The 27458-nt window shown below is 40.8% G+C and overlaps 1 protein-coding gene and 1 long non-coding RNA gene across 5 annotated transcripts; one reads left to right on the top strand and one right to left on the bottom strand.

Moving 5' to 3' along the window:
• Positions 1–2020: 2020 nt before the first annotated feature.
• On the bottom strand, positions 2021–27412 carry LOC130582884 (uncharacterized). Of its 4 annotated transcripts, none has more exons than XR_008966364.1 (6): positions 27342–27412; positions 26976–27168; positions 12438–12530; positions 12256–12345; positions 11029–11146; positions 2021–2341 (listed from the first exon to the last, which is right to left on the bottom strand). It is a non-coding gene; the product is annotated as an uncharacterized LOC130582884 (long non-coding RNA). The 4 variants fall into 4 exon arrangements; XR_008966361.1 differs by having other exon boundaries at positions 2023–2341; positions 12442–12530; XR_008966363.1 differs by lacking the exon at positions 26976–27168 and having other exon boundaries at positions 2025–2341; positions 12442–12530.
• Positions 13552–23735, top strand: ALB (albumin). Its single transcript, XM_057381835.1, has 15 exons — positions 13552–13685; positions 14415–14475; positions 15339–15471; positions 16251–16465; positions 17055–17187; positions 17351–17448; positions 18207–18336; positions 19226–19440; positions 19570–19702; positions 20497–20594; positions 20749–20887; positions 21536–21759; positions 22281–22413; positions 23329–23389; positions 23605–23735. The coding sequence occupies exons 1-14, from the start codon at positions 13601–13603 to the stop codon at positions 23377–23379; spliced, it is 1848 nt and encodes a 615-aa protein (XP_057237818.1). The 5' UTR covers positions 13552–13600; the 3' UTR covers positions 23380–23389; positions 23605–23735.
• Positions 27413–27458: the final 46 nt, after the last annotated feature.

The following is a 27458-nucleotide window of genomic DNA, read 5'->3' on the forward strand; positions in this document are numbered from 1 at the left end:
TATGTTAAATATTGAAATTGCAGCTTCCTCATTGGAGAAATGGGCTTTTTCCATTTTACTTATTAGACCTGTTAGAAATAAAAATTTTAAGCACAGAAACACATGAATGTGAAGATCAGTAATGGCTCTATGCACTGGTACACTATGAATGTTTTGGAATTGGTGTTTCAAACTAACAGTGCCTATCCCAGTTATATTTTACAGAAATGGTAAGAGGTTGCTGTTATTTGACTGCTTAGGTGTTGTTTCTCTTATTTGGCTGATACTGGAGAGCACCAGTCAGCTCTGCAGCACCTCTGAAATTAAATACTGTTTTTTAAAAAGTCCTCAAGTGGTGCTCATCATGGAGTCTGCACAGTTCCCCCATATCTTCATGTTGCTGAAATCCTGCTAAAACATCCTGATATGGTCTTCTGTTCTCAATAAAAGGACTGCCTTGGTTGTAAGAGCCCCACTGTTAAATTACCTTATTTCCAACTCATCTGGAAATAACTGACATAGACTCCTCTAAGGTACAAGGTCTAAACTGAACAATATAAATATCAATGCAGATGACAGTTTAATGTGATTCAGGAAGAACAACTGAATATTCCGGCCACCTACCCCCTACTTCCCAGTGTGACTGCACAGAAAACTCAAACCACATCAGCATGTGTGATAGCAGATCAATGACAGCAATACTTTTGTCCTCTTATAATTTTTTTTTTGCATTAAAATTAATGCAAATGCATTGATTTTTGCTGGTTWCTATTGGTATGCAAGCACAAATTAAACATTTGTTACTTATTATTATATATAACATTATATATGTTTAGCATTTATGTTCTATATTATTTGTTGTCATCACAAGAAGCAGAAAAGAGAACTGTAAGTGAATATAGGTAATCACAGCCCTACAGCCTGAGATTTGTGGTGTGGTGTGACAAGGATGTCACTTTTCCMATGGATAAGGCTGGAAAAGTGACCTAATTTTCATCGTTTGATCGAGAGGTGACTGTCTTTAAATAAAACACATCTGAGGTTGCTCTGGCTGTAGCAGCAGCCMAAGGGGCTGTCCCAATGCAGCACATTCACCTATGTGAGCCGGGAAGGGTGTTTGCAGAGCTGGATTTCACYCTTTGAGCTGTTAGCCACCCTTCCTCTGTCCCTTCCCAGGACGGCTGAGGCGGGAAATGGCCGCAAAGGGCTCTACCGCAGAGCTGGGGCTGCTGTTACTCTCAGCTACATTGTACCGCAAATGCCTTTCACAGGGGGTACATTCGCACCGTATTCGAAGTATCCATTCGGGTTGTTGGGCTTGGAAAGGGTCCAGTTTCTGGCTGAAATCAACCATAGTATGTGTCCTATTCCCAAAGCCGGGATCAGATGGAGCAGTTACCAGCACTACTAGTGYTGGCACAGGCACAGTGGCCTGTCGRAGACTGTTTGTTCCGTTTCTTTTATGGTGGTGACCTCTGTTCTGATCAAAGAGTGGCGCCTCCTCATTTTGCACTGCAGAGCAAGTCCTTTTCCTCCATTTCACAGCTTCCAGTTTATCCCTGCTCTCCCYGCCACCCTGCTTTGAGCCTTTTGTGCTGGACCCTTCCAGAGAAGGGCAACGGAGCTGGGGAAGGGTCTAGAGAGGAAATAATGAGGAGTGGCTGAAGGAGCTGGGGGGTTCAGCCTGAAGAAAAGAAGGCTCAGGGAATATTCTCGCTCTCTAAAACTCCCTGATAGGAGGCTGCAACCAGGTAGAGTTCGGGCTCTGCTCCCAGGTTATTGATCACTCCACTGAGCATTCCATAGGAGTATGGGGAAAGCTTGAGGCCTGGCTTCAGCAAATACTTTCAGGAACTCTCTCCTGTGGGCTACATTCATTAAAAAGTTCTGCAGGACAAACAGTGYGTTGACACCTCTGCTGGTGTCATAATTATCCTCATGGATCTGTTTTCAGYTTCATTTGTAGCTGCTGGAAGCAGTGTAATCAACAACGTCAAGAAGCAGGGAGCGCGTGAGCATGAGTTTTGTTTGCAATTAATACAGGAACCAAAAGAAGTTCACAACATCTTTATTTTTTAACCCAAACTCAGGGCTGCTACAACTTCCACAAGATGATTATCCAAATAAACTTTAAACTAATCGAAACCCCCAATCCTGCCATTCTCACTGGTGATAGTACAAGTGATTGCTTTGATTATCTTTGATATGTACAGTTTTGCCAAGGCTGCATCTTCTCTATGTGCTGGAATGTTCTTATGCGTATCATTCAGGCAACTGTGAAGCCCCAATTGGATTGTTCTAACACACATACCAAAGGAACTGGCTCACTGGATCTCCTTCACTGGTGCATAGCATTGAAGATCTGAAATGGGAGGCAAGAAAAACTAAAATTAGACCACCCCAACTTATTTTAAATGGAAGTAATAAAATTGAAGTTGTTCAGCAATTAGGCAATGACTGCTGCCCAAGGCAAAGGGAGAAAGAAAGAAGAGAATAATAGTGTTTGTACATTCAGAGAAGTACAGTTTTCTGTGATACACACTTTTAGTCTTGTCTGAACCACTCCATTTTAATGCCTGTAAATTGCACATGGAAAAGAATGATTAAAAACATATTTTATATAGCTATGGCATTTACTTTAAATTACATTTTTAAACTATTGCTACTTCTTCTTACAGCAAGTTAACTGTGAGCATCTCCTTACTCACAAGGCCACACCACTTGAAAGTGAAGACAATCCAGATAGACTGAGAATTTAAGAGGAGCAGCCCTAGCCTGGGAGAAGTGCTTCGAGTTACAGCAGGAGGTAAATTTACATTACTGTTAACAYTCAAACCCTTCCAGCCTGAAAGCCCCTTTTGGATTGACTTCAGCCTATGTCTGGTATGGTAAGTCAGGAGATTTTGGCTATGGCTATCCTTATCCATGATCAGTGCCATTGGAAATACACATATATATCCTGCTCAAGTGCCTTGAAAATCATTGTATCCCATCTCAGATACCGATATTGCATGTTCTGGGAGTTGCTCTTAAAACATCATGCCACCTTTGACCAATTCCTCACAGGCAAAATTGTGAAAGGAAATACAAATCCAGAAAGCAAAACCGACTAAAGATGGATTCAATGAAGAAATCTGCAAGTGTTCTGTTAAAAAATAAAACATTTGTTCTGTAACATATTTAGTACTTTGAGAATCTTAGTTAAGAAATGGCTTAAGCACTTGAAATCCTAAAACACATTARTACTCTTTGAGCCATACATTTTAACATACATAAATGTTTTTGAATGTGTATTTSAAGTTCCCAGTTTTCCTGATAAGCYTTCAARATGATTATCCTTTGTAAGTATAAAACTGAAAAACACCATGGCAAATAGAGGTAAAGTACATCTGGATAAGACTCTGGATTCTTTCTCCTGCTCTTCAAGTGCTGCTGAAGGTAAAGTAAAACCAAGACAAGACAAATCATAAGATAAAGTGAATGTTTTTGTGTATTTCACRTATAATGGATCTGTAATCCAAAACTGTAAATCAGACCTCTCAAGCCAAACCACATCACCTATATTTGAATATCAAAGTTTATATGTCAAATTAATGTTTTGCTGTTTGGGGTTTTTTTCTATTGCTGACATTTAAGGCAGCATCAGCTGTGGGCTGCACAAGAGTCAGCTAGCTAGGAGGTTAAACATTTCTTACACTTTGTGTTTTGCCTGAGTTCAGCCAATCCATAATGATAATTTCTATAGTAACCACTTTTTAAGTAAACAATTGATTAGTTCTGAAATTAGTCCTTGAAACAGCTTCTCTTGGAAGATCTCAATGCAATCAGCCTTCTGCTGGCATGCAGAACAAGGCTYAAAACAAGGCTCAGGCTGTTTTTTCCATCCTTGTATAGAGTGTGCCTTGAAAATATTTATCCTCCCAGGGTAGTTTTATCTCTGGATAAAGAAGGGAGTGGGAATCTCCATGTAAAACTCGGTAAGACCTTGGATTCTGTGACGGCAGTGTAAGAAATGTATTTGATATCTCAGAAAGGCACTTGAAGGGAGAACATTTTTGGCAGAGTTCAAATTAGAACTAGAAAAACTGTCAACAAGTTTTTGATGGTCTAAAATCCCCTAACCCCCAAGGTCCCGTGGAACCTCTGTTTTCAAACAGAACCTGCCCTCTCTTGTTTACTGTGTGTTTTTCTACTTTTTGGCTACATACTGTAGGTTCCTGCTCTGTTTTAGGGGGCCATTGGGACAGGGAATCTTTAATAACAGGAGGAAAGCTCAATGTTTCTGTTATTTCAGTGATACTCAGTAGGTGGAGCTAAAAGCCACCAACTAACCTGCAGCTAAAACTAGTCTGATTTTATCTCTTTCCAGTGCTTTGGAAATTAACTTTACTAAAGCACTCGATTCTTAAATATGAAKATCCTAAATTTTATTATTATTCCACAGAAACATAAAGTGATTTTTTTGTGTGTAATCTATTTCCAGCAGGCTAAACAAGGATCTTCTGTCTGTGTGACATTTACAATGCCACTGACTTCACTGCTAGCTAACTACAAAGTTAGAAGCTGCCTTGAGTAGCTTTGTGCTCCTGAATTAGTGACCTTTTCAATAGAGAGAAAAAGTGCTGATGGGGTGAATTTTCTGTCACTTGTCATTCTCTTATTTTCTTCTTCATGACTATGAGTTTATTTATATTTTTAAATGAGAGAATATCTCAAATATCAAACTTAGAACTGTCTGGTGAGTGAGCCTTTGAAAGGTAAATCTGGATCTTTTATTCTCATTCATGAATTTTGATGCACTGACTCAGCCTGAAACATCTGATTTGTTTTCTCAAGTATGTAATTTTCAATTATAGACATATTAATTTCCAATACTTAACACTGTACTCCAGAACTCAGTTTGAACACACATTCCCAAGCTTACMTTCAGACATCACTACAGTCTCTCCATCTTTACCAAAGCTTTTAAATCTCACTTAATTTCAGTGAGCTTTAAACTTGGGTTCAGCAAAACACCTTATGTGTAATATTTATGTACCCTAATTCCAAAYCCTGCACATCTCTTTGTTAGATAGTGACTGCCACTAGCCAAAAAAGCCATTCAGAATTTTTGGAGTGCTTTATCAGCATTACCTCATACCTTGAGGAACTTCTCACATTCTGTATTTCTGATATGTTTCTTTAATTTAAAAAGACTCACGTAAGGACAGGGAGAACATTCTTCAAGAAAAGTACTTCCAAAAGCATTGCACAAATACATTGCAACAAAAGCACCAAACAAATCACACATCAATATTAATCAACAAGCTGAATTTTCTCTCCATTAATTATCAAACCCCAGTGGGAGCTGATCTCCTTTTTAGACATATCATTATGGCAATTCTTTMAGATTGTAAYTTTCTTTGCCCACAAGAACATTAAWTTTTTCTCAACTTGGAGGCCCACAGCCTCCAAAATAGTTTTGTGACAGTAGGTGGCAGACTTCTCCCACCCGAGAGTTTGGAAGATGCTTCATCAGGCCAGTTCTTTTGGAATGCTGATACCTGTTTATTCAGGACACACCATAGCTTTCCCTGCCAGAGCTCTCTTTCAGGAAAAGATCAGGCCTAAACATCAGTTTCAGGGTAATCTCAATATAACCTGAGCTACATCTACTTTTTGCAGATACGTTTCCTACTCCTCCACTTACTAGTTTAAAAACATTTGTGTGATTTGGTGTGAAACAACTTCCTCAAAATATTGCAGCGAGGGTTGAAAATCTGCACAGAAAGATCCAAGATAAAATCTCCCTTTTATCTAGCTCATTTCCCAGTGAAGTCAGGCAAATTTTGTCACTGACTTTGATGTGACCAGAATTAAGCCAATGCTGAATATATTTCAAAATCCTGCACGGAGGACCTGGTAACCGTTGTAAGTTGTCAAAGAGCCTCTTAAGCAATATCAGAGCTCAAGAGACAGGAGCCTATGCTTTGTCTCACTTTAAATCACTCCTTTCCCAGCCTAAAGTGCAGTTATATATTAAAAGGACAAAGGGAACACTTGAGAAGTAGAAGCAGACAGATTGCCCAGCTAACAAAGAATCAAATCAAATACTCTTTTCTTTGAAAAGTAACTAACTAATACACAGAAATTCCTTGGCAAGCCTCAATTTCAACTTTTCCACACAATAATTTCTAGTTCTGATGCTGCATCGTTCTGGATTGAATTTTATGACCACCTTGAGAATGAAGTTTTCTTTTTTGTGGGTGTACAGGTAAAATAACCTAAGCCCATGTCAGTGGAGCTCTTTTTTGTGGTAGTGGGATAGTGGGAACGGCATGGAACAATCCATAGCCATGAGTCTCTGGGGCCTACAACGTGCATCCCAAGGTCCTGGGAGAACTGGCTCATGTGGTGTGCAAGCCACATCTCCATCATACTGGAAAAGTCACAGTCATCAGGTGAAGTCCCCAGGGACTGCAAAAAGGGAAACCTTTCATAAAAGGGGTAGAAAAGGAAGACCCAGGGAACTATAGATCGGTGAGCATTACTTCTGTGCCAAGGTCAGACCCTGGAGCAGGTCTTTGTGGAAGCAATGCTGAGACACGTGCAAGACAGAGAAGTGATCCAGGGCAGCCATCACAGCCTCACTAAGGAGAAATTGTGCCTGACCAGTCTGGTCCCTTTAAGGTCATCGAATCCAGCCATTAACTCAGCACTGGCAAGTACACCAATAAAGCATGCTAAGTTAACTGAATCCAAAATGTTTCACTGGAAACATCAGAATACCAATAAACATCCATAAAATCCAGTGTTGTACTTCCATATTGCCTCTGACAAACCTGCAGAGAGGGCAGGCTCTGTACGTAAGAGATTTCTGTCAAGTGATGCAAGAACATTTTGCATTCTAGGATGTCAAAGAATCCATCCCAAAACTACTTGCTGACAGCCAAGAGGCTGCAGTGCCCAACAGTGCAGCAGGAGCTCAGAAASCAGAGACTTCTGTTCATATCAGACTCTCAGCATTTTCTGGCTTGCTGGGATGACCAGGAGCACTGTGCTCAGTCTTGTCTTAGCACTAGGCTCTCCTCTCTGCCAGCTGGAACTGGGAGAAATTTKATTCAACACATACTTTGCCCAGCTTCCACTTTGCCAGTCCAGAGAGCCAAGAATCTGCCTAGATCTGCACTGACTTTAAGGGAAGCCTTAAGCCCCTTTGCACTGGGATTAGCTCCGGTGCCTAGACCTCCACTTAGTGCTTCCAGCACTCAGAGTCAAGGAGGAAAGCCAGAAACCCCAGTTCACTCCAAAGTGAAGGTGCCCAGATAAGGGCACCACTACATTAATCGTTATAATTGAATTTCCTGGGTTATTTTTGAGACATGTGAATAAGCTGTGGATATGCCCAACCAGCAATAATGAAGTGCTGTTGGTATGAGCGGAAAAGGCCTCTGGGCAGAAAGCAAATGTCAAGGACTGTCAGCATGAGGGTAGAGGGCACCACAGAGGAATGGCCTTGCGAGTGTAGCCTCTGCCTAATTGATCCAAAAGACAACACCAAAAGCTTCATCTGCAAAGAGTTAGTTAATATTTCTTTGCACGACTCTCAGGTTAGTGCTCAAATTAAAAAATACAAACCAAACATCACAGGTTTTGCACAGCCACTGATCTGCTTGATAGCTATCTTTAGCTCCTTTGGTGTGTGGACCAATCTTTTGATAATTTATTTAAGAGAACCACAAGAACCATACAGATCTTTGCTAACCTCAAGCACAGCTTTTGGTCTCTGATGAAATTTTTCTGATTCTGGGAATGTTCTAAGGAACCATTCTTCTAAAATCAGGTCTTCCTGAAGGCCCTCACATTCAGAGAAACCGAATTTCAAACTCCAATCATTTGTCTTCTATGGAAATCAGACTTTACAGGCACTACTCTAAAGAAAAACAAAGAATCAAAGAAACCAAGCAACATTTCCTCTGTTTGTATTATTTTTAGTCACTTCCTTAACACTGGGAATCCTGGGTTTCCAGTACTACATGTCATAGTGTGACAAATAAAGGAGAACATGGGAAGGAAAACAGCAACCAGAAGAAAGACAAGGTTTTGTTGCTGCTGCAACAAATGCAGTTCTCTTYTAAGAGATCATTACATCCTGGTAATCTAATTGGGAATCTGATTCACACTGAAGGAAGTACTGAACCTGGAACTACAAGCCAGAGCTCACCTAATAAATGTGGTCCAGTTGAATGCTGCTTGAAAAACAACTGATTTTTACAATGGAGAAGTACAGGTACTTAGATTTGGTTAACTGAACTTGGCTTCACAGGCTAAGGCAGAAATGTGGAAATATTTCACCGTGCCTTTGGATTTCACTTGTACAGACAGGATGTTTCACATTTCATTCATGGAGCCTCAGAATTCACAACTGCAGCACAACATGAAGAAGTGGATTATCTTTTTATGTCAGCAAGAAAATGACAGTGCCAAATTTTAAAACATCTTGTCCTGCCTGCTCCAGTAACAAGGACACACAAATGGCTCTACAAGCTTTTCTTCTCCTGCCAAGGTGCCACCTGAGGCCTTGACTCTCAGCTGAAGAAATTCCAAAGACAGTAAGGGGATATTTGAGGTGGAAAATGCTGTTCTTGCTCCAGGACTTAATTCAAAATAATTATCTTTTAATTTTTTGAAGTTGTGAGGGCTTTATCTACAGGAATTGTTTGCTCAGGAATAGAGGAAAGACTGAGAAGAGAATTACTCCCTTTATCTCCTTAATGCTTGAACATTTACAACTTGTCTTAAATAGATGAACTGGGATCTTCCCAACAAAGAAACCAATGCATAAAACCCCCAAGTCCCTAGCAGAAAAAATCAGCACAAGAGCATCATTACAGCAGTAACACAGATTCTGTTTCTATGGAGATTGACATGAAAGAGAAAATATTTATCAGCTTGGCAATTTTTAGGCCAGAATGGGGAAACTGTAAGTTTACRATGAAACTAAACAAAAAATAGGGCAAAGTAAGAATGCCAGCACTGCCAGTGGTGCAGTAACATTGCAGGAGGCAGCTGCAGAATGGCAAAAATTTTCCACAAGTCCTACAGACCCTCTAAACTTACAGGATTGTTTTTCAACTCTTAAAGTGTTTCAAGTTGACTGCAAACCTAGTGGCTTCCAGAATCTTAGTGCATTTTACACAAGCTTTGTTTCTGATTTTAGCAAATACACCTGCTTACACTTAAACAAAAAAAGTTTGTAGCTATCTTTTTAATAGAAGTTGGAGGTTATGAATCAATGGCCTGAAGAAATTAAAAATAAAAAAACCCTCCAAACATTTCCTGCTGTTCCTCAAAAGTTTTCAGTATTTCTTTTACTGCTAACCTGAGGTATATGAAATCTAGAGAAGAAATATTAACAATCTCTCACCAAACAAAAGCTTGCAGCTTTGGCTCTTGACTGTACATTAAATGGCTCTTCTCTCGTGCCAAAGGCCATCAGGCAGCATAGAAATTGGAAAATGCCAAAAAGTTTCTAGGGCACAAGTGAATGCACTGGATTCCAAAGGCCTCCAGGACTTATGTAAGAGGAAGAAAAAAGATCCCCACCGACAGTCCTATCATGGGCCAAAGATCAATCACATCACTGCAATAACTTCAGCTCCAGAGACAATTATCAAAGGCATTATAAGAAACACTGAAGAAARAAATCTTCCTGAAGGTCTTTGTGAACAGAGCAATGCTGCACCTCTGGGGTTTTTTTCCCTCATCTATTTTGTATTTAGATACAAAATTTAGGTACAACCATATCAAGACATAACACTGATTTTTTATTTTTTTTTGAGGGACCTTGTAACTAGAAATGGATAATTAAACCAGTATTCATCTATTTTGTGGATTACCTACTAGAACTGGCAGAGAAAAAAGTCACAGAGACATGGAAAAAAGAGACACATTCTGTCTCTGAAGTCTCAGAACTGGTACCCTCAAAAAGCATTAAAGGCTTAAGCAACTGAATGCTTAATAGACAAAGCAAAGCTGTTCTTGCACCTGCTGCCCAAGGATGATGTTGGCAAATGGTAATGAATAAGAAAAACAGTTACATCACCACATTGTGTACTTGTGAGACAAAGGGGTAAGGATGGTAGAAAGCCCTAGGGATCAAATGTACAGGATTAGCAAGAGCACTCATTCTTGTTGAGCCAAAAATCCTTCTTTGAATGATCAAGAAGTCGCTAACACCGCAGGGGAGTGGCTGACACAAGATGAACAGTTGGGTATCAGAACTCATTGATGCCCACRAGATACACCTGACATGAAATGCTGTTAGCTACACCTGAACGGGTCTCTGCCTGTTCTRCCACAGTGATCAAACCCTTTCTATCTTTATGTTTGCTTGTTTTATATCAATGAGTCCATCTCTGTTCAAACAAAAGCCATATATCTGAGATGTTTGACTCATTCTGCACAGCAGCCAAACATCACTGATAAGAACAGCAAACACCATGCACCACAGAGGGAAAAAACGTAATACCTGATACACGTCCATGTGTCCAGAGCTACAGACATTTAGAGCTACAGACATTTATTTAGAAATATACTGATTGTTATGGCTATTAACAAAATTAGCTACTCTCCAATGGAAAAGAAAAAATACCAGGCAAACCAGATATCTGTAGGCACAGGGCTAGAAATAGGAGCTGGCAACACCTTTTTCAACCCTCTCTTACCTCCTCCTGCAGACAGGTGAGAAGGAATATTCTTTTTCTGGCTCCCTCAGCTTTGGCAGAAAGCTGTTTCACATTCTCAGGAAGATTGCTAGCTGGCTGCCCCCTTTCCTGTTCTCATGAAATGTGTAAAAAGCCAAAGCAAACCAAGGAACAAAACCCCCTCCTGGCTAGTGGCACAGGAATGTCTCTAGGTCTGGTGTGAGTCTCATGGTCCAGTCCCACAAAAAGAACTTTAGGTCTTGAAAAAAAGAAGAAATAGCAGTAAATAAAATCAAGGGGCACAAATGTAAAGGGTTTCTTGATGTTCTTTGGTTTTTGTGAGATTACTTTGCAAAGGACTTACTTTCCAAAAGGGCTGACAGTTGTTCTTATGGTAAATCACATTTGTTTCTGAAGAGCCTCATGCYATATTAGTACATCTTGGTCCACTTCGTTTCTACTCTTCCACTTTGCACAGGCTGCTACAATAAAATATTTAAAAATTATGCATCCTTTTTATTTCTAGGTCAATTACTCTTGAAATTACTGGCCTTTGGTTGCCCACACCTGGAATAAAACTAGTTACCACCTGTAACTTTAGACATAAATGAATGCAAAAATGGATCACCTTAAAATGTCACTGATAAATTCCTTTCCATAATACCAGGACAGCTCGGTTGGAGTGAACTCAACATGGTATGAAAGCATTGAGTAACAGGAAGCTCAGTATAATATTTAATATAGTTAAACAAACATGAGCATTGGAGTTCAGCTCTCAGCAGTTATATGAGCCATTGGCATCAAGTACAGGACGGACAACAGAAGCTATCTAGAAATAAACATGGACCCTGTATTCCAAACTTACATATTAACTCTAGGGGACCACTGGTGTTCTTGCTAACACTGCATAATGCTGCAAGGGAAAATTCCAGAGAGCTTGCAGGATGCAACACTGCATTCATTCTGCTGAATTTCAGCTTTGCCCTCCYAGCCCTTAGCTGTAGTTTTCTGGAGACTTCTTTGGTATGGCCTGAGAGCATCTTAAGAGCTGCTCTAAGACATCATTCACCAATAGCACAGTTTTTCACTACCTTATGGTTATCCACAAAATACCTGTGTTTGTGTCCCACTGAATGCCCTGTTAGGATTTGAAAGGAGATGGATCTTCTCTGTCAGAGGGACATGGTCAGTAAAATGATTACAGACTGAATTAACAAGCTCTTTCCTCAGAYTTTGTTATGCTAAAGCAGTAGGGGTCTGAAACATCCACGGATTGTTCATCACAATTTCCATCATTCTCCAGAAATGGGGGATTTTGTTACAACCACCTGAAAACAATCCCAATATCTAACACTATGACATTTCTAACACTGCTTTTCTGCCAACCCAGCTTTTCTGTGCCATCCTTAAAGTAAGAATTATCCAAATAACCTTTTMATTCCCAAAATAGAGCCTTGTTYRTTTAAATCATTAACAGAATRCTGYTTTTACCAATRAAACCATCAGGAGCAGACTCKGGAAAACACAAAWTTTTTTGTAACAGCAGCAGCCAATAGAAATTTCATAGTATCAAACTATTTTGTGAACTCACCTCAGTTTTATGGGGTTATTCCTGGAGAACAGAACGGCCTTTCTGGAACACAAGATTCATTGCCTTGGCATCTTCCTGAATGAAAAATACCTGCAAATATTTTGAGTTTAGTCATGTCATTTGCTTTATTTTAAATGTCTTTAAAAACTYACACTTAGGAACAAAAGGAACTATGCATGTACTTACTGATTTATTCGAATTTCCAACAGCTGATCAYTGAATTGTTCTTCCTATTCCCATTAGGAATAACACAGAGTTATGGCAAAGCTGCCCATCTGAGAAAGAAAAACAGAGCAGAAAAGGGAACCTTAAGGATTAAGGAAGTGTTTGGAGACCACACTGTCAGCTCGTGGGTGCTCACAAAGCAAAGAGTTACAAGGCAGCACATAACCTCCATTTGTGTGGTTTGCCATCCAGACACTGGGGACACAGATTCATGAAAATAAAACACAGTATTTCCCACTGGGAACCTGCATCACTCTGCRCTCAGCAAGGATCCAGCCTCATCCTCAGTTCAGGATTTTTTGAAGCATCTCACTGGGTATCGTAATTTCAATTTTGTTCCATGTCCTGGGGCTCTGTGCAAGCTGCACATTTCTTCCTGTATCTGATTTCCTAAATTACTGACTAATCAAAAGGATATTTTTCACTGAGGAGAGYGATGCATAATTAAGAGATTACTCTTGGGAGGATGTCAGTACAAATGAGAAATTGCAAAAATTCTGAAATGACAGCTCTTGCACATGTTTACCCATGAGCTTGGCTGTTTTCTGGATATTGGTGAACAGCAGTACCCACAGAAAACCATAACAGGACCTAACAAATTCAGGTGCTCAAATCAGCCCTAGATGTCTAGATTAGCCATCTCACCTTTATGAAGCAATTTAAAATTAAAATTCTCTAATTTYAAGTTGACTGACTTCTATCTGGGTGAGTTCCTACTATACAATACCAACATGCTTTGCTTTTGAACAAATACTAGCAAAAAAAAGCTACAGGATTAGCCCTGATGACTTTYTTGTCTGATGCCTTGAACTCCTTGTTTGTCATTTGATAAGGAAATTTACGCAAAACTTTATCTTTTTTTGGGTGCTGGAAGGTTCAACCTCTTCAGGACGAAAAGGCCCAGAGTAACAGCACAGAATAAATAACAAATATAAAATAMATTTTTGGCAAGGGCAGCTGAAGTTTTGTAATCTTCTTCAGACCACACGGAAATCTGCAAATGCCAGCTCGGGGGTTAATATTTTACAAGCAGGGGTAGTGAAGGGTATATAAGCAAACRCCCTTCCTTCAATCGTCCTAGCATTTTTGAGCAATATTGCTCACATCATAATCTGAAACCATGAAGTGGTTAACATTAATTTCATTTATTTTCCTCCTAAGTTCTGCCAGATCCAGGAACCTGCTAAGAACTGCACGACATGCAGGTAAGAAAGAGCTAATTCTTTTTTTTAGAAGCCCTTGTTCTATYAATTTAATGTTTTTCATACAATTTCACAAACAATTCTTTTGGGAGCTTGATGTATATTGAATAGAAAAACATGATTGACTTGAAACTAAAAGAGACAGTGGGGAGATAGGTAGGACACTCAGGACACTGGGTGAATAGGTGTGATGCATCCCTCTGCAATGTCTGTCTGGCACATCAACAGATGTTAATGACTCAGGAGCTGTTCCTTTCCAGCATGGAAGAAGCAGGTGCATTGTGCTTTGGGAAGTTCTGTCTTTTGACAAGTTAATAATTTAGTCTTCATAAGGAGACAAATGTTCTAATCAAACTGCAGCCACATTGCTTTATCTGTAATGTTTGTTGTTGTTGGTTACGCAAAGGACACATTTGCTAACTCTGAATAGKAAGTTCCAACAGACGTTTTGAATATCTGAATTAAGAAGCTGCTTACAGAAGTAAACATTGTATTAGAATCATAAAAACCACATGCCTGGGTTCCTTCAGAAAGACAAGCAAACATAAGAGTTGGGTATCTGTAGACAAATGAACAAGAAAGAGTTCAAGTTCTTATGCCCTTCAGTATAAAAGTCGGGTGAATGCTGAGCACTTGTGCAAATCTGGCCCGTGGTGCCCAGAATGCATTTTTGGGGCCCAGCACACCTGGTGTGACAGTGACCATCACTGTTCCCTTTGTTTTCCTTCCTAGACGACAAGAGTCCAATTGCCCATCGCTTCAATGACTTGAAGGAAGAGACATTTAAGGCAGTGTAAGTGAACACTTCCATCTTCTGATTGTTTTGTCTCTCTTGATATTGTACCAAAAATGCAAAATAAGACACACAGTATGAGCTCACAAGGAGTGCGCATGTCTCACTGAAACACTGAGTTAGCCCCTTACTGTTACTATGCAAAATGCAGAAATATTTTAAGACCTGAAGATGTCACAATGATTTTCTTGCTCTCTGGGAAAAGAATACCTTGCAAACCTTATGAAAAAGCCTCTGTTTCTTCTCTGAAAATAAAATAGGCATGAGGAATACAGGTTTGATATCCTCAGAATGAAGATAAATTATGCTGCATTGAGACATTACCAGAAAAAAACACAAGCAAACCAGYAACCTCAAAAAACAAACCTGCAACMGGTTTTCTGAGACAATTCAGAGATTTGCATTTGAAACTGGTTTTGGGAAAGACAGAGGGCCCTGACAGAAACTAAGTACTGAAAGAAGGCAGCCTGAAGATCATAATGTGTAACARTGGAGGCCAAATCCAGTTTAGGTTRTAGCACTTAGGAGTTCACTGGTAAAAGTGGCAGAAAACTCCAATCACAGTGTTTTCTGGCTTGTTTCTAATTTATTACTCAGGACTTCTTTTATTGGAAAGGTTAAAAGGTTATTGGGAAGGTTAAAAAAATGTTCAGAAAGGAGGTGAGAAGAAGACATGGGATCTGGCACTATGCTCTGAATATAGGTATATTATAATATTGGTATTCTGGTTAACCTTTCTAACCTATTCTAAGGTTAACCTTTCTGCAGGTCATTTGAACAAACAAGTTGAATTCAGAARCACCTTTGAAAATACTGACTGATATGTTTCTCATTTTCATATTCCAAACTGYGCTTTGTTTCAGTACCATGATCACATTTGCCCAGTACCTCCAGAAATGTTCCTACGAAGGACTGTCTAAGCTGGTGAAGGATGTTGTTGATCTGGCACATAAGTGCGTGGCCAACGAGGATGCTCCTGAGTGTGGAAAACCACTGGTAGGCAGTGAATCCTTCAATATTGTATTTCTCCTCACTCTGAGCAGCTGCCAGGACCACTCTCCTTGAAGATTTATACCTGAACTTTCAGAACTTTCTGCCTTTAAGAAATACCTAAATGATCAAAGGAGCCATATACTGGAGACCAAATACCACCTTTTGGCACATTCAGTTTAGCATTGCCTCAACATAAACGTCATCATTTAGCACAAAACCACAGCTGTAAAGTACAGGCCTAATTCTAGGTATTCAAGTGACCCAAGTGTGTGSATTTTCATGCTGGGCTGGACTTGAAAAGCTATGTGTAATTTAAGGTATTTAGCTTATGAAGGTTTAAAAAAATTCCTCTAAAATCAGGCAACAAAAGAAGTTTGCAAATATTTAGAATCCCTGGATGTTTAACAGGTTCAGCTAGACATAGTTTCTCCCTAAAGGTTTCCCAAGCTGGTCATCAAGTAGAATACCAAATACTGCTTTGATTAATCTGAAAATGCAGATTAGTCAGATTAKAAGTAAAAGGAGATCATTGTCTTTCACAGAGTATTTTAAATTATAATTTTTTTTCCAGTAAAGCATTGAAACCATTTTGATATCAGATTACATAAAATAAAACTTTCTAAAATTCTGTGAAGAACAGTCGATTRCTTTGATTTATGGTCTAAATCTTATTCAGTGAAAATGTATTAACTATTCAGCCTGGGTTTTGTTTTACAGAGGAATAGACAATACATTCCACTGTCTATAAATACGAATTCTGACCCTTGGTATTTTCCTTGCAGCCCACCGTTTTCCTGGATGAAATCTGCCAAGTTGAGAAGCTCCGTGACTCATATGGTGCCATGGCTGACTGCTGTGGTAAAGCTGACCCCGAAAGAAATCAGTGCTTCCTGTCCTTCAAAGTTCACCAACCAGACTTCATTCCACCATACCAGAGACCAGCTGCTGATGTGATCTGCAACGAGTACAAGGATGACCGGGTGCAACTGCTGGGAAAGTAAGGACCCACTTGTACTTTCTTATCCTGATCACATTTTCTCATTTCACGCTAGAGAAGGTTTTGTATTCAAAATAGGAGTTAAGGATCCTATTTTTTAAATCTTGGGTGACTTTTCTTCCCCAAACCTGCTSAAAATGTTGTTTCCATATTGATTTAATAACTTACTCGCTCCAGCTTYCCCCTACTCTCAGTGTAATTGGCAAGAATGAAGAAAGTTATCAGTAAAAACCATCAAAATTGGCAATAAAATCTTGGTGACAGGGCCATAGATGGATTTTTCTCACTGAAAATCAGAATTTTCAAATATTTGACGATACATTTTAAAAAGGCAGATGTGCATCAACAGATGGTCAACAATATCAGTTCATCCTTCACTCACAGTTACTGAATCCTGCCTTGGGAAGAGTGAGATTTAGCAGAGCATTTCCCATCAGTAAACATAATGTCTTGAAAGCAGATTACTAAACTGGATTTCTAAAGTAGATTTCCAAAGTAGAAAAAAGTTAGAGAAGCTGCAAGAGGTTTAAAACCCCTGTTTTGCTGTTGTCACCAGACCATGGAACTTATGTTTTCCTTTTCCTTCTAGTTTCGTCTATACTGTTGCAAGAAGAAACCCCTTCCTGCACGCCCCAGCGATCCTGGGTCTGGCTGCTGAGTATGAAAATGCACTGAAAAGCTGTTGCCCAGAGAGCGATATTGGTGCTTGCTTGGATGCACAGGTACAGCAAATTTGTCTCTGTGGATGAACACTAAACAACCGAGTGAGAGAATTTTCCTGTCCGTGCAAATGTTTGCATAAAGAACTTGGAGAGACAGGTCAGGATTAATCATATCCACTGGATGTCATCAGTTGAATTGACAATGTGTGTCCTGTTACCACAGGCAGCTGTCATCAAGGAAAGAGCCAAGAAGATAGGTGTGAAGCAGCAGCAYGGATGTCGAATCCTCGACAAGTATGGTGAAAGGACTTTCCAAGCAAGGTAGGTTCCAACCCTTTACTGGATAAAAGGTAGGCTTGTCAACCTGTGAGCACTAGGAAAAAGCTCAGCTGTGAGAGCTAGAGAGCAATGAGACCATCTCTGGAACTGTCCAGAAGATGCAGAGTTAACTGCTGGAGTACCACTCAGAACCAGAGATTACAGTGTGTTTAATCCACACTTTTGCCAAAGCTGTACCCTGTTCCAATGCCTACAGCTTTCAGTGATGGACACATGATCAGGAAAGTAAGGTGCTAGTTTGAACCTTAAGCCAACCAAAAAGTCAGATTTGGCAGAATCACAGTTGTTAAAACCTTTGTTTGTAAGATTAAAAAAAAACCAAAAAACTTTAACACTTAAGAAGTAAATCACCTGTCTGGGCAGAGAGAAGTTCTGTGGCCAGTCAGATCCACTAACATTGACTAAGATTATTTTACATAGTCAGCTTTGATTTAAAGGTATAACCAGGATTATATCTATCTGTGCCAAGTAATCTGGAGTGCTTTCCAGTCACTCAAGAGTGATGGGGAATTCTGGGGTGTGATTCTTACAGTTTCAGGCAGAAGAACCACAAACTTGCTCCTTTMTGGCTTTACTGGTGCAGATGTTGATGCTCTCTTTTTTTTAGCCACTAAAAACTAGATGAGAAGAATGTGTGTTTTCTTGATTCAATCCTGATCTACCATATAATGGTAGACTTGCAACATTTCTGTTCCCTACAGTGCTTTAAAACAAGTGTCTTTTTCTAATTTTCCATCCAGTAAACTTGTTCGTATGAGCCAGAAATACCCCGGGGCTCCATTTGCAGAACTTGTCAAGATGGTCCATGACGTGACTGATGTCTACAAGGAGTGCTGTGAAGGGGACATGGTAGAATGCGTGGATGACTGGGTAAGCAAACTATTTTAAAACAATGCTTACTTATTTGAAAAATGCTTAGAAAGGTAATAATTTGTGCAGCTACTCATTCACAGTCCAGGGAACTTAAATCTACTCAGCTCTGCTGGAAGGTTCCTCAAGCACTGCAAAACTCAGGATCAGCTCAGCTGAATGTTAAGGGAAGTAGGTTGTGGCCAGCTCTGGATCTAGCTCTGTCTGATCATGAGGACAAAGCAACTGTTGCTTACAGTCTAGCAAGTGTGTTTGGCTGAAATCAGAACATTCATCAGGGAGGTGGTTTGATGGTATTTATTCACGTCAACTCTATCATAAAGCAAAAGAAAGGAGAGGCAAAAAGTCTGCAATTTTTTCCCGTGTCGTGTTGAGTGTATTGCCATTAAYGCAGCTCTCCTGTAGTGCCAATGAATTCCAGAAAACAGATTAATAAACCTCTGCAATAATCACATGATTTCAATATTGCCTGGTTTACTGAAACTCAGGCACACTTGTTGAAGCTGCTGGTTCCAGTCCTCTGGGTTTTATCATGTTTTGTCCTCTGTCAGAGCTGGGCCTCTCGTCAGGACTGACAAGATCCATCAGATATGCTTGTGACAGCGCACTCACTGATGTTCCCTGGTGTTCCAATCCTGAGTTTGGATTCTCAGTTTTTAGGATCAGGGAGGGCAGGAAGCATTCACCCCACACATTGTGTTCAGCACACATGGGACATGCTCATTCCTCGGTCATTTCTCTTTGGATGAAGACAGCATTTAGGAAAGTGCTAAGTAAATAGGCAACCTGAGTGAAAAGGGAAGAGTCTGAAGCAGAGAGAGCAGATTAATTAATCTGTCCTTAAATTATTATTTCATAGCTGGTCTGATACTATGTTTTAATTTTACAGTCAGAGGTTGTGAACTCCCTGTGCTCTAAACAAGATGTCTTCTCAAGTAAACTCAAGCCCTGCTGYGAGAAGCCTGCTGTGGAACGGACCAAGTGCATCATGGAGGCAGATTTTGATGACAAACCTGACAATCTTCCTTCACTAGTTGAAAAATACATTCAAGATAAGGAAGTGTGCAAAAGCTATGAGCCAAACCACGACGCATTCCTGTCAGAGTAAGTAGTGCCAACAGCATTCCAAGCTCATAGTCCACCTGAGCAAAYGTCCTTGTTATTACTGCACAGTGCCTGATGAAAGCAAGCAGCCCGTTATTCAGCAGCTCTGTCTGCTCGTGTGCCTTTCAGGTTTGTTTATGAATATTCACGAAGACACCCCGAGTACTCCACACAGCTGATTATGAGGATTACCAAGGGATACGAAACACTCCTGGATAAGTGCTGCAAAACAGACAACCCTGCYGATTGCTACGGAAATGCTGTAGGTGCAAAGTTTTCATTGCAGATCAATAGAATGCTTGGTTGGTAGCTGTCACAAAAGAATTGGGTTGAGAAGCTTCTACAGAAGAGCAGACAGTTTTTGGAGAGACTAATCCCAGGGGAAGTTAATGTCCTSGTGGAACATGAAGCATGGCCCATGGCAAGGATACAGGGTTATCTTAGATATTTTCATTGGCCACCTTACAATATTTCAGACTGGTATTATTCAACTGTCTGATGCCTCTGTATCTCAAAAGTGATTGCCCTTGTCCTGAGGCTGACAATTACTAAATTATTCTCTGGGCTCCACTGCCTATACTGAGTACAGCTGCTCATGGATTGTGATGGGAATGTGCATGGCCAGTGCACAGAGACAGCTAAACTTAGGTCTGATCTGCAACTCAGTCACACACAAGACACAGCATAAATTGAGTCCCTGAAAGCTTTGGCCAAGAGATGTTTCCCTCATGGCTGATAATAGCTTGAAATATTTACTTGATTTAAACAAACAAACAAAAAACCCCCACTGTTTAGAGAAGAAATCCTACAAATAATGAATTTAAGTTAAATTTTAAAAATATGGCTGCCTTTTTCAAGGGAATTTCTGTTAGAATTTAAGACCCACAAGGGAACCAAGTCCTGCCTGCCTCATCTTGGCTATACAGAAGTGATCAACCTTGCAAAATGAGTATTTTATAGTTAATGAGGTTTAGAAGAGGTCAAAAGTTACATCTGTATGATTGTTATCAACAAGTTCTGCTCTAGTATTACTAATAAATTTGTACTTGTTTGCAGCAAGAAGAACTGAACAAGCAGATCAAGGAAACTGAGGATGTTGTGAAGACAAACTGTGAGGTGTTCAATACCCATGGCGAGGAAGATTTCCTTAAAGGGTGAGCACTTCCTGATAAATATTCTGAGCTGTAATACATTACACTGGCTGCTTTGAGCAGATGGATTGGCCTTCACTTGTGTTTTCCCTTCAGTGGGCTAGATGTGCTCACATTTGAAGAATGCTCTACTAACAGTCATTTTGATCTTTGTCAGACTTCTGGTCCGCTACACTAAGAAAATGCCTCAGGTATCAACTGACACCTTGCTTGAAATTGGGAAGAAAATGACAGCTGTCGGCAAGAAGTGCTGCAATCTTCCAGAGGAGAAACGCATGTCTTGTTCTGAGCACTACGTGAGTRCCTAGATTTATTCCTCTTCCTTCTTCTCTTGAGATATTTCCTGTTCTCAAAAATACTCAATTCTGGTGAGATAGCAAACATGGTGATTTTTCATCAACAGCACACTAAGCATCTACCTAACAGAACTCTAAGTCTGTTCATTTTTTAATGGATGTGAAAGCCTCAATAGCTATCYRAAGGYAGCTTGTGAAAATTGTAGTTAAACTTTGTTTTCCCTCAGAAAGGAAAAGTAAGTTCATAGAGTCATGAATCACAGAACCRTAGAATGGCCTGGCTTGAAAGGAACCTTAAAGATCATCCAGTTCCAACAGCCTGCCATGGGCAGGGACACCTTCCACTGGACCAGGTTGCTCAGAGCTCCATGATTTGAGACTGTGGCAGGTGCATTTAGAAAAGCTAAACAGTTTCTTAAAACCCTCACACCTACTGATTGTAGCCCAAAGCCCAGACTGTTTGCAGATGAAGAAACACCTTACTCTAGGAATATCAATTTATTTTAAATTTTAAAATAAATACATGTAATTTCCCAGCAGGATTTAGATCCAATAGCTTCCACTTCCAGCTATGCTACTGTGACACAAACATCACCTAGTTYCTGAGTTTTGGGAAGATGTAACTCACCTCTACCCTTTTCTTTTCAGCTGAGCATCATCATTGAAGATATGTGCAAGAGACAGGAGAGCACCCCTATAAATGACCAGGTTTCACAGTGCTGCAACGAACTCTACTCTTACAGGAGACCATGTTTCACTGCCATGGGYGTAGATACCAAATATGTGCCTCCAGCTTTTGACCCCATGATGTTCAATTTTGATGAGAAAATGTGCAGTGCTCCTCCTGCTGAGCGTGAAGTCGGGCARCTGAAGTAAGCTCCAAGAAATACCTCGTGGGAAAGCTTTGGAAATGTAGCACTTTGGTGGGGGGCAGAGGGTGCAGAAGGAAGCCACAAAAACCATTTTGTCATCTGACTGGGGCTTCCCTAGTGATAGAGAAAACCAGATGGAACTATATGTTTGCACTGACCTGGTCAGCCTGTCACATCATATAGGTTGGCAGAGGCAAAATAGGGCTTTTTCTTCACTTAAAATCCCTCTCTGAACTGAGCAGTTTCATGCAGGTCCACTGCCCCTGCAAGCCTTGAGATGTACTTCATTAAGACAATATACAGATAATTTCCCGAAGCTTTTCCCCACATGTAACTGTGTTAGCACAAAACAGATGGTTGTGTTACACTGGGAATTGGGAGTCACCAACAGGCCCAGGCTCACCTAGGCATGACAAACAAATCCCTCATCAATGATCTGTGCCTGGGGGAATGGTAAACTGTAAAYTGGGGAATCTGACTACAACAGACACGTTAATTGTGTCTTGCYGCTTTCTTTTCAGATTGCTCATCAACCTCATCAAGCGTAAGCCTCAGATGACAGAAGAACAAATAAAGACAATTGCTGAGGGGTTCACTGCCATGATGGACAAGTGCTGCAAGCAGGCAGATGTGGACTCGTGCCTTGGGGAAGAGGTACTTTCTATCTCCTTTTTTTAAAAACTAACAAACCAAAACCCAGAAACACCAAGAAAACCAACCACAAACCACATATACGGGAACCTGGAAACTGTGCCCTAGAAATCGGTTGTGCAAACTGCTATGGTCACTTATCCATGTGCCCTTAAAACAACTGTGCAGAGCTTAACAAATATTTTGGCTGCACAGATTAGAGTCACTGAACAACTTCATGTGGAAAGGTTGTCTGSAGGTAATTTAGTCAAACCACATGCACAAAGCACATCTAAATCCTAGATTAGATTAAGTTCTTTAAAGCCTTGTCAGAAGAGCCAAATATCTACAAGCCACAGTTGAAAAATATCCATGTGCAGAACTTTAACTTTAGCTCTAGCACACATAAAATTCCTTTTGTGCTACAGATCCTTACAAAACTCTGGGATTACCAGTAAAAATTGTGCATCAATTCTCAGAACTGCCTAGCAAATACAGATAWATTGAGAGTTCAGCTGATCACGTCACAGAAAAGGTTTATCTGCAGCCTTATTGCATTGCCAGGAAGTAAAAACGAGAGTTTCCAGTAGTAACCTCATTATAATGCAGAACACAGAACTACTACTAATATCTCAAACTGCTTATTAATTGAATTCTTTTTTATTTATATCCAAAATATTGCATTGGTAAATACATTGGGAAGTCTTAGGAAAGAACTATTTTGTCTCTAATTCATCCCAAAAGTTTCTTTTCTACTTTGGTATCTATTGAAAGATATCCAGCACCCAGGGACACATGAGTTCCAGGGTCAGGAAGTACCACTACAATTATCCTTTGAACCAAAATTCAGGCACAATATCAAGTTTCTAAAAGCTCCTCCTCAAGCACAACCCACTTTGCTCCTTGGTTTCTCTCTCACAACTGTGTTCCTTTTCCTAGGGTGCTGCCCTAATYGTCCAGAGCAGAGCCACATTAGGAATTGGTGTTTAACTGAATGCAGGTAACAGCAATAATGCACATGTACCTTTGCCTGTCAGTCTGTCTGCCCCTTCTGCCCACCCTTCCATCCACTTTATTTCTTTATCCCCCAAAAGCATCCAGCTTCCCTTTAAGCACCACCTCTGCTTTCCYTAATGTTTGACCATCTGCCAAAACTGAAGTACTACCAGTATGATGCCATTTTACAAAATATTCCCTTTTGTCTCTCCAATCTAGGTTGCCAGTGGGAAAAATGTGAAGAAAAAAACCTTTCTGCGTAACTTCTCCCACCCCTTACCCTTTTTCCTTTGGKACTGAATATTTCATGAATCTTCCGTGTTTTGTCAAACTATGTGCTTTTCAATTCCGTTACTTAAAAGAAAAAAAAAATAAATGCTTTATAAAATTGCATCTGTCTTTGTCTGCTGGTGACTACCATAAGGCAAAGCTCTGTAGTGCTCCCCACACCAAATGGACACTCTAASTAGAATATACARGSMRGGRRKYYWWWWTTYMRRWKTTTTTTTCTGTTTAGTGCTCTTCGAAAGTTTGTAKGAAAGAATATGAAAGGTGATAAGATATTTAGCTAGACTTTAATGTCTTGATTCAATTGCACATTGATTTTAGGCTTTACTTGACCCACTGTAATTACATATTAAGAAGTTTCAAAGGTACTTTTTGATCTAAATAAGATGATTAGCAAGGAGCTCTTACAAAAAAAAGATTATTTTTACACCAGCCACAAATCAAGTATMTTYATYTGCAAAGAGTTGCAAACAGTCYTGCTTTAAGACACTTTTTGTRTCTTAACTAGTTTTCCAAAKAAGTTTTCTATTTTCTCCTGAAAARCTCATCACCGAAATCATGCCCTTCACTGCAGGAAACTCCCAAGAGAGACATTTCCTGGTCCTGTGCCACCAAAGCAGTGTGATTTTCTAGGCCATATTTCATTTCATTTCACGAACACAAAACATCCAAGTGTTCAACACTTTATTAGAGCCCCTTGCACTGCTAGAAGGGCCCTTGTGTAAAAAGGTATTTCACAAAGCGCAGTTTCTTGGCCTTGAGAACTTCTGTGCCTGCAGTTCCTGAATTGGGAATATTCTCCAGGACATAGGATGAAATATTCAGAGATAYTGGGTTGAAAATTGAACAGMAAGACTCACCAATCTTGTTCCAATKGAAAGGTTTTAACATTCAGCCACTCAGTAGTCAGAGCCATTCAGTAAGTCTCAGCTACATATTGGTTTAGAGGGTCAATGTGACCCCMAAGCACTCAAACATCAAGATTCCAAGTTTTGTCAATTTGAGGKAGAATACTTGCCAGTTACAGTTAAGCTTTCCCCCTTAGTCTGAAGGAACACCAACTTCTTATAGAGCATTCTGGTATCTAATTCATCCATMAATTTGGCAGTTATTCCCTGCAGCTGAAACCAATCTGCTCTAGGACAGTCAGGCTGTAGCTTATTATTACAAGTTAAGCCTGTTGGAAGAAAGGGTTCAGGGAAGATTCCAAAGCACAAGAATTGAGCATCAGCCCCACAAATCTGTCTGTAGGGTTTCTCATTAGATTTCCAGCTGATCCCCAGACCATTCCACATCTTGATTCTTACATGTGCCTGTTCCTTTCCTGACACAACTGAACAAATCCAAATATAAAGGTTAAGGATTCCATTAAGCTTTAGTAACTGAAAATATGTTTATAGTTATTTTATCTGTAATTTCACTGGCTCCAGAGAGAGACAGAATTAATAGAGAAATTATTTCCAGGCTGCACTTATCATCTATTGATGCTGAAAAAATTGTCAAGAAAATAGAATTGAGCCAAATATCAATATACCAAAAATATGTGAAGACAATTTTGCTGGATCTCACTCCCATTGCTACAATCCASAGGCACTCATCTGTTTAATTTGAAAAGACAGGGTCTTTCAGTCAGCATAAAGACAAACCTGTAAAGCCAAGCTGCAGTTCTTAAAGCAGCACTTTAAACCTTGGTGTTGACAGTTTTGAAAACTACTTCCCAAGAGCCCTTGGTCCTGTGCTAAGCAATATTCCTCCTATTCCCAGGGCTCTCTTTTGGGATGGGGCTTTGCACAGCTGATATTTCTTTGTCCACCTGGATTAGTTTCTAATAACCAAATTCTCTTTTTCTGTTGCAGAGTCTGATTTGAGAAGGACCAAGGACAACCTGCAGCTGTACTCARGAGTGCACTGGTACAAAGAGTTCTTTAACCATTTCAGCATCGCCTACAGAGGTAGGGAAGCTTCCCCCCGGTTCCCTGGAGCTCATTGACATTTCTGCTCCCTGTGGTCAGACAGAGCTGGTCCCCTGCCCTGCCTCAAGCACTGAGCCATCGGGTCACCACAACCCAGCTTTGCCTGTGCTGAGATAACGTGTTGTGTTGGGACATCCAGCCCCAGGGCTTCACCTGGCCAGAGCAGAGCACATCGTGCCTCGGCTGCCAGATAAGCCAGGGACAGGTTGTAAATGTCACCCTTTGTGCTATCTGTGCAGCTCAGTTGCAATTGGCCTGCAGTGGGATTTGGAACAAAGATAAAAGCAGGAGTGTCCTGCTTATGAGGTTATGGGAAGGGTGAGTCAGAGAGGGTTTAAACTTGAGGAATTTGTTTCTTCTTCCACCCCAGTTGTAGGTTCATTTTATGCCCTTAAATTATCTGGTAGATAGGCTTTGCTTCCCCAAAAAAAGGCATGCTGTGTTGGAAAAAAACATATGCAGCAGCCTCTACAAACATCTGTCCTTTAAAACTTTAATTCAAAATTGGGCTGCACATTCCCCTCTCAACACCCAGAATCCCCCAGGATCAATTATTAATTCCTTCCTCCCTCTTTAGAGAGTAATAACTGCGTCCTTCCAGACTTTGCAGAAAGACATTGCACTGAGCACAGAAAGTGAGAGCCTCCCCTGGAAATGATCCTCACCTAAGGTAGGACAAGACTGTACTCAATGAAACCATTTCATTATGGTGTGAAAGGAAGAATCCTACAGCACAAAAGCACACACCGAGTTCTCCTCAAGTTCTCCTCCTGCTGGCCCCAACACCACTCTCTGAACCAGACTGGGGCTTCAGCYCCCAAACCCAAGTGTCAGTCCTCCAAATCTAAAACAGGTATTAATTTTCTCTACTTTTTGCACTATGAAAACATTTATTACAGAAGAGGAGACCTCTGAGGTAACCCATAGGTCCTAGAGCTACTGGAATGCTTCTTTTCTACTCCATGGGATAAGTGTATTTTGCTTTTACCATAGGTCTGGAATTAAAATGACTAAAGGAGCAGGGGAAGGTGGAAATCTGAGCACTAAAACTCACAGAGTACAACTCTATCCTCATGTCACAGGGGTGACCAAAGTGCACTTTAAAGGGAACCTTGACATGCCACACAGACGAGTCCTCCTGGGCCACCTGGCAATTCATTCCCAACACYGGGACCATGCCAAGCACCTGGGACAGTTTCTACCCACGTGCCACTGGCACAGAACACGTATCCAATAGATCCTCACAAGCACAGCAACAACCTGGATCGAGGGGAGCACTGCCAGAACAGCAGTGAAGAAAAGGGTTTTGCTCCCAGCCAAGTGACTCACAGCAGTCACAGGACAGTGGCATTTGCTGAGGCGTGCAGAGCCCAGGTGTGCTCCCACTGGTACTGCCAGAGATGATCCCATCTCCTGTGCTGGYTGCTCACACACACGGGGAAACACTCCCCAGCACAAGGACTCCAGGAAAAACAGTCACTTCCCATCACATCAACAGGCTACACAAAGCACCTCAGAGTGTCTGAAAATAAGGGAGAAAACAGACATGGATGAAGCCTCACCTGCGGTTTGGTGGCTCTGCCTCYCTCCGCCGAGCCCGGGAGCAGGAACCGGGCAGTGCCGAGCGGGGCTGCACGGCCAGGGCTCTGCACAACCAGGCACAGGGACGGTCAGGAACCCATTGCCCAGACTTACCCAAAATTCACAGGAGGGACCAGGTGCCTGCAATTGGCCCGTTCTCYGGGAGAACCCGATCGGGGGATGGGGCAGCTCGGGGCAGTGCCGGGCAGCCTCGTCTGCAGTTTCTCCACA

The sequence above is a fragment of the Malurus melanocephalus genome, unplaced genomic scaffold (genome assembly GCF_030028575.1).
Source record: "Malurus melanocephalus ecotype Western Australia unplaced genomic scaffold, MMel_1.1 scaffold_533, whole genome shotgun sequence".
Taxonomy (NCBI): Eukaryota; Metazoa; Chordata; class Aves; order Passeriformes; family Maluridae; genus Malurus; species Malurus melanocephalus.